This window comes from Ammospiza nelsoni, chromosome Z, assembly GCF_027579445.1.
Source record: "Ammospiza nelsoni isolate bAmmNel1 chromosome Z, bAmmNel1.pri, whole genome shotgun sequence".
Classification (NCBI taxonomy): domain Eukaryota; kingdom Metazoa; phylum Chordata; class Aves; order Passeriformes; family Passerellidae; genus Ammospiza; species Ammospiza nelsoni.
This window is the reverse complement of record NC_080669.1, coordinates 701,499-707,780: the sequence shown is the minus strand read 5'-3', so window position 1 is coordinate 707,780 and position 6,282 is coordinate 701,499. Positions and strand designations below refer to the sequence as shown.

The 6,282-nt window shown below is 46.4% G+C and overlaps 1 protein-coding gene across 1 annotated transcript; it reads left to right on the top strand.

Annotated features, from left to right (window-relative positions):
* Positions 1–2,365: 2,365 nt before the first annotated feature.
* ANKRD34B (ankyrin repeat domain 34B) lies at positions 2,366–3,850 on the top strand. Its single transcript, XM_059492936.1, has one exon. It carries the CDS (start codon positions 2,366–2,368, stop codon positions 3,848–3,850), a length of 1,485 nt encoding a protein of 494 aa, XP_059348919.1.
* The last annotated feature ends 2,432 nt before the right edge of the window (positions 3,851–6,282 follow it).

Genomic DNA, 6,282 nt, shown 5'->3' with positions numbered 1-6,282 from the left:
CCTTCATTTGTTTATTTGTTATGAGGGGGAAAGAGTCGATGGGCTCTTTCCCCCTCAGTGCTGTGATTAGACTATTAGATTCAGAACCAGGTTTTCATACTATGAGGTGCCTGGTGCTGTTTTGTCTCAGAGTACTTTCCAGGACAATATTGCTGTTTGAAAACAAAGCTAAGCTCTTTCTAAACAGCACAGTGCAGAAATATTATTTGCAGAAGAGTAAGAGGAATTTGTGGGTGATTTGACAGAGAAGCTCATGATTCAGTGTCACACTCTGAGTTCCCTAAGTTCCTCATTCCTCAAACTGCTTTAAAGCTTGAAGCTGCTTTCAAAGTTTACCTCCACAGGTGAGAGGCACCTGTGTCAGTCCGGATAGCTCAGGAACTCATGGAGTGCCTCTGACATGGCAGTTAATTAAATTTAGGAATGCTGTATAGTCCCAGTCTGCAATGAATTATCCAATGAATTACTAGTTTAGGGAATCTGCTTGGCCAGCGGTCTTTCGCTTCCAAAAAGCCAGCTGTGGGGTTTTTGGAGCAGGTTGTAGCCAGTCCAGGTGTGATATGATTAACAGATGAAGCTGTGGCTGTCACCCAGCCCTCAGGAGTGTGTTCTGCATTGTGTTGTTCCAGTTGTGAACCTGTAACACTTTCTTTTGATGGTAGAGTATCTGATTCTGAAGAATTTGTGTGTTCTCTTCCCCATTTCATGAATCTTCTCTTCACTTTTCTCTGCACAGAAACATTTCAGGCTTTCTCCAGGCAAGCTCATACCTGCCAACCCCATTTACTGTAACTTTCCAACTTCAGCTATTGTCTTAGGTCAGCCTTCCCCACCTCAGACCTGGTGAAGTCGGCAGAAACAGCGAATTTCAGCAACAGGAGGGGTTAGAGGAGATGCCACAGAGGCAGCCTCACCTTCAGCCCTGACCTGCTGCACCACTTCAGGTAGCATTATTCTCTCTCCATGCCTGTTCAATATTTAATGTTCTTTTGGTCATACAAGGGATTTCTACAGATGGAAAGGCTTATGTAATAAAAGCTATATGTGGTCACTTAAGTAAGGTGAGCAGTTAAGTATCAGAGGAGCTTTAGATAAATAGGAAAGAAATGTAAAATCACCAACAACTTCCAGGTAGGTCAAAACCTAGGGGAGAACACAACCAGAATTCCAACATGTGTGTTATCTACCAGGTATTTCTCTGCAGTTTCCTTCTGGAAATCTAAAAGCACAAATTGATTTGATACATTTATAAAAGACTTTACAATAATAATGAATACATTACTTGTCAAAAGTACACATGAAAATCATAATAATGATTTGCACTTCAATGAAAGCTGAAATAGACAGTACTGAGTCCTGTACTTTTATTATAATGGAGTGAATCCCTAAAGTAATTTCAATGCAATTACCTTTTAAAAATGTTTTATCAAGATAGAGGGGTGAAAAAAACAAGCCACCAGTCAAAGTCAGATTTCCTCCCCAGATTTCCAGGGAGTAAATCTGACTCTCATTTTTTTAGCTTGTTGGACTTTTGGAACAAAGTATATTGAGATCATCCTTCGATTTTGGTATTCACAGTAAAACAGAATTAAATTACTGCTTTTCAGTAAATCACCATTACTAGTGTTTTCAGTGGTGAATAAAAATGATTAATTAATTGCCTTTACAGTTAAACCAGTTAAACATTTTTATTTCTCTAGAAAGACATTTTAAATAAATTCATGTAATAATTTAATGCATATCTAATCTTGTATTGGAGTAATATTGCTCTGCCAATTATTAAAGACTGATTTTTTTTTTCTCTCTAAAGGTTTTTCCTAGACACAGGTAAACAAGCACATACAAGACAAAGAAGTTTAGTTTGCATGTCTGGAGGTATACATTCTCATATGACTGTATATTGTTATTTACAAATGTATATTGCTATGTATGTTATTTATGCTTAATGTTATTGAAACTCCTAATTTTTTGTGTGAAACCTCCTGATTCTCTTTGATGTCACATGTTTCTTTTGTTGTAGAGCTGATACTGTCTACTCAGGCAGAGGACTGTGTGAAGGACAGTCAAAAAGTAAGAAGGTGACAGTCATGCTTTAATCTTATATAAACACTGTAATTATATTGAAGGGTTTTTTTAAGTTTTCAACACATTTGTTGTAAGTCTAAAGGGTGGGAAAACCTTTCTTCTTTTCTTCCTTTCATATTTTTTTCACAAAATACAAGGGCGTTTCCAGGCGCAATTAGCGCAGTTAAACCCTCTGTTATTTTGTCCCCATTTCCTCCTCCTTCCCCGGGGACCGTGCGCTTTCTGAGGCAGCCCAGCGAGGCTGCGAGGGCAGGGCAGGTGCCGAGGGCAGAGCAGGGCCATGGAGGCAGCGGACGTGCCGCCCGAGGGCTACTCGCTGATCAAGGCCGTGTACCAGCGGCGGCTGCGGCTGACGCGGCTGCTCATCGACGGCGGCGCCTACGTCAACGAGAGCAACAGCCGCGGCGAGACCCCGCTCATGGTGGCCTGCATGACCCCGCACGCCGACCTGCAGAGCGCCAGCAAGGCCAGGATGGTCAAGTACCTGCTGGACAACAAGGCTGACCCCAACATCCAGGACAAGTCGGGCAAGACGGCGCTGATGCACGCCTGCCTGGAGAAGGCAGGCCCCGAGGTGGTGTCGCTGCTGCTGCTGAGCGGCGCTGACCCCAGCCTGCCGGACCACTCCAACTGCTCCGCGCTGGTGTACGCCATCAACGCTGCCGACAGAGACACCCTGGAGCTGCTGCTGAAGGCCTGCAAGGCGCGAGGCAAAGAGGTCATCATCATCACCACCGACAAGTCCGCCTCGGGCAGGCAGAAGACAAAACAGTACCTGAACGTGCCTCCTCCAGACCTCGAGGAATGCGCTTCTCCAGCCGACTGCACCTCCCCGTCAGAGATAGAACCAGATGAGGGTCCAGAAGACCCATTCAGCTTTAAAGAGCTGTATGGTGGGCAGCAGGGGGACAGCTCCTCTGAAAGAGTGCCACTGATGACCAAATCCAGCTCCGCACCAGCACGGTTCAAGCTGACACAGGTGCTGCAGTGTGATCCGTGGCTAAAGTGCTGCCCAGCAGTGTTCCAGCAGAGGAAACTTGCTTCTCCACAAGAACTCCAGAATATCAGTCCCATGGAAGAGCTCTCCTGTAAAGTCGGTGGCCTTGACTTATGCAAGAGTGTCGCCTCCAGTCATGAAAGTAGAGACAGGAAGGACACTGCTCAGGTACTGAGAGCCTCTGATCAAACCATGTCAAGGAAAGCACTACGTGATGCAATAAACTATCAGCCTCCTTTTGTTGAAGAGAAACACAACCCCAGTGAGATTCCCATGGGCATGGATGCCAGTTTGGGACAAATCAGCTTACTTTCAAACCTTGGCAGTATTATCAAGAAAGGAAGTGGAGAAGCAAATTACAACATCTCCGGTTCTCAGTTAACCAACAGTCTAATTCCTGCTGCTGATACCAAAGGTAGTAAGTCACCAAAAGGAAATAGAGAGATTCTTCCTACGTACCAGACTTTGTTACCGAGTCCAAGAAGAGGTCTAGAGATGCCTCCTCTTTCCCCAAGAGGCAGAAATCAGGCTGCTCTAGAGGAAGAGGCCTCAGGAGCCTCAGTGCTGGATCCAACGAGGCCAGGTTTTCTGCCTCCACTGAATGTGAGCCCCCGCCCCCCGGTCCCAGAGCTCACTGTCATAAACACAGTGTCTGGAATGATTTCCTATGGACAAACTCACTCAGCCCCCCCAGGATCTGCTTTCCCTAAGGGGACCAAAGAGACAAATCTGATGCGGAGGAGGCCCTATGAGCAGATCACAGTCTGACCAGATTCAGCAGTCACTGAATCTTTAACAGGAGAGCAAAGGGGATCTTAATGATATGTAAATATTCACTGCAGTCCTTAACTGTAATGGTATGTATCACAAAATAGAGCAGGTCTGTCATGTAAAGTAATGTCTGCCTCAGGAGTAGTGGTACAGCCCAGAAACTAAATGAAAAGACATCTAATGAGGCTGTCCTCTGCAATGTAAGCAGTGTTTATTTTGCTGGTTTTGTAAAGTTTTCGGCTTGCCTGTGACAGACAACCCACAGCAGTCCTTAAGTGTTGCAGTTCTCATTGCAGGTTGTAAATGCTACCCCTCCAGGCTTTCCCCAAGCACACGCCCTTGCAGCACCCGGAGAGGCGCTGCACACGGAGTGTGGGCCCCCGGAGCGTTTGGCTGCGATGCCGGACCCGGAGTGCCCGCGTCCAGGTTGTATATACGCACACAGCCCCCCGGGACCGCGGCGTGCCGCGGGGCGGGTGGCGGCAGGCGCACCGTGCCTCCTGGCCGCGGCAGCCTCGCAGAACGTCGCAGCTGGTGACACCGGTGTCGCGGGACTGGCAGCGCGCCCCGGAGCCCGGCTGGCCCCGGAGCCGGCGGTGGCAGCGCTGCCGGGAGCCAGCAGGGCGAGTGACCGCCCTGCCCGGCGTGTGCCGCACGCCAGCCCCGCTCAGGCTGTCCCGGGCACCGCGGGCACCGCGGCCGCAGCCTCTGGAATCCGCTCCAGAGGGATTTCTTTTATTCAGGAAAGCGAGAAAAAGCGCTTTTATTTGGGAGAAGCGAGGGTGCGGGGGGCAGAGCCTGCACCTGGAACCGGCTCTGTAGCCTCCCGCAGTTGTGGAGCCCCCAGAAGGAGACCTGCCCGGCAGGCTGGGGCCGTGTGCCCCAGTGGCAGCGCTCCTCACCGGGCACGGACACCGGGACACAGCCGGCGTGTCTGCACGGGCAGGGCACTGCACACGCACCCTCTCTGGGGAGCAGGGAGGAGCTCTGTCCTCCTGCTCAGACAGACCCAACACAGAAAACCCCACAGATTCAGGGACCGTGAGGCCCTGGCACAGCTTCCCCAGAGAAGCTGTGGCTGCCCCATCCCTGGGAGTGTTCCAGGGGCTTGGAGCCACCTGGGCTAGTGGAAGGTGTCCCTGCCATGGCAGGGGCCTTGCAGTGAGATGGGCTTTTATTTCAGATGGTTTCCAACCCAAAACACTCTGTGATCCTGTGAGTCTAATTATCAAACTCACCTGGGAGATGGAAACCCACAATCTGCCTAATCTGAAACAGAGGGCTGAATTTCCCACAAGTGGAAAGCAGTCCTCTGCAACCTCTGAGCTACTGTGTATTTTTAAGTATCTCTATCTAAAAATCTTTCTTTCCTTTAGTGTCTTGTGATTCCAAGTATCTCCCTTGTCTTTGTGTGCATCCCATAGATGCTGGGATTCTGGTATTGCATTTAGATCTCATCTTCTAAATTTTGAGAAAAAGTGAATGTGTTCTGTTTTGTTGTAATTTACAGAAATTGGTTGTGTTGAAATTGTGTCTGTGTAATGTGAAATTCAATATACGGAAATTAGGTATTTATTTCCTGAAAATACTCAGTGGGTATGTTGCAGCTTCAGTCAAAGTTCACCAAATCTGACATTGCATAAAAGAAGCCTGTAATGTTATTTAGCTTTGCACTTAGTAGGAGACAATGTAACGGGGATCTTAACCAAAAAACAGTGGTAAGGGGATCTTAAACACAAACCAATTTAAGGAGGATCGGAGACATAAAACAATTAGAAGGGGATCACAAACATACAAATATTTAATGGGGATCATCACCATAAAACAATTTAATGGGGATTCTAAACATTAAACCATTTAAAGGGGATTATCAACATATACTCTCTGTAAATTACTTTTTGGGAGTATTTGTTTCCATTCATGTTCTGCCTTTTCCTTCCGGAAGTTTTCCTGGATCAGGCCCTCTGTACACCAGGTACAAAAAAGGATTATGTGGACATATTTTTAAGATACAGAAATTATATGGAACAACATATGTCAGTATTAACTGAGTACAAATTAGTCCCTACACTGATTACACTTTCCTAATGTTTTTATGATAATACAAAAGGAAATGCCAAGTTCTCAACTGTCCATCTCATAGTGAAGTTAAATATTTGAAAGGGAAAATGGATCTTTAAAAAATAAAAATTATTTCTTAGAAGAAATTGCCTATCACCAGGTATGCCAACCGGTAGCTTTGATAAGGGTATAAAGCCCAATTTCTGCTGTTTTGATTTTAAAATTAATTATGTATATGGGACTATGGCTCCCTTAAATAAAACCGTAATTTTTCTATTAAATGCTCAGACAATGGAGGGAAGTGGCAAGTGTCTTGAAAAGGGAAGTTTTTTGGTAGTATTACCAGTATTGTGTGATTAATTGTGATG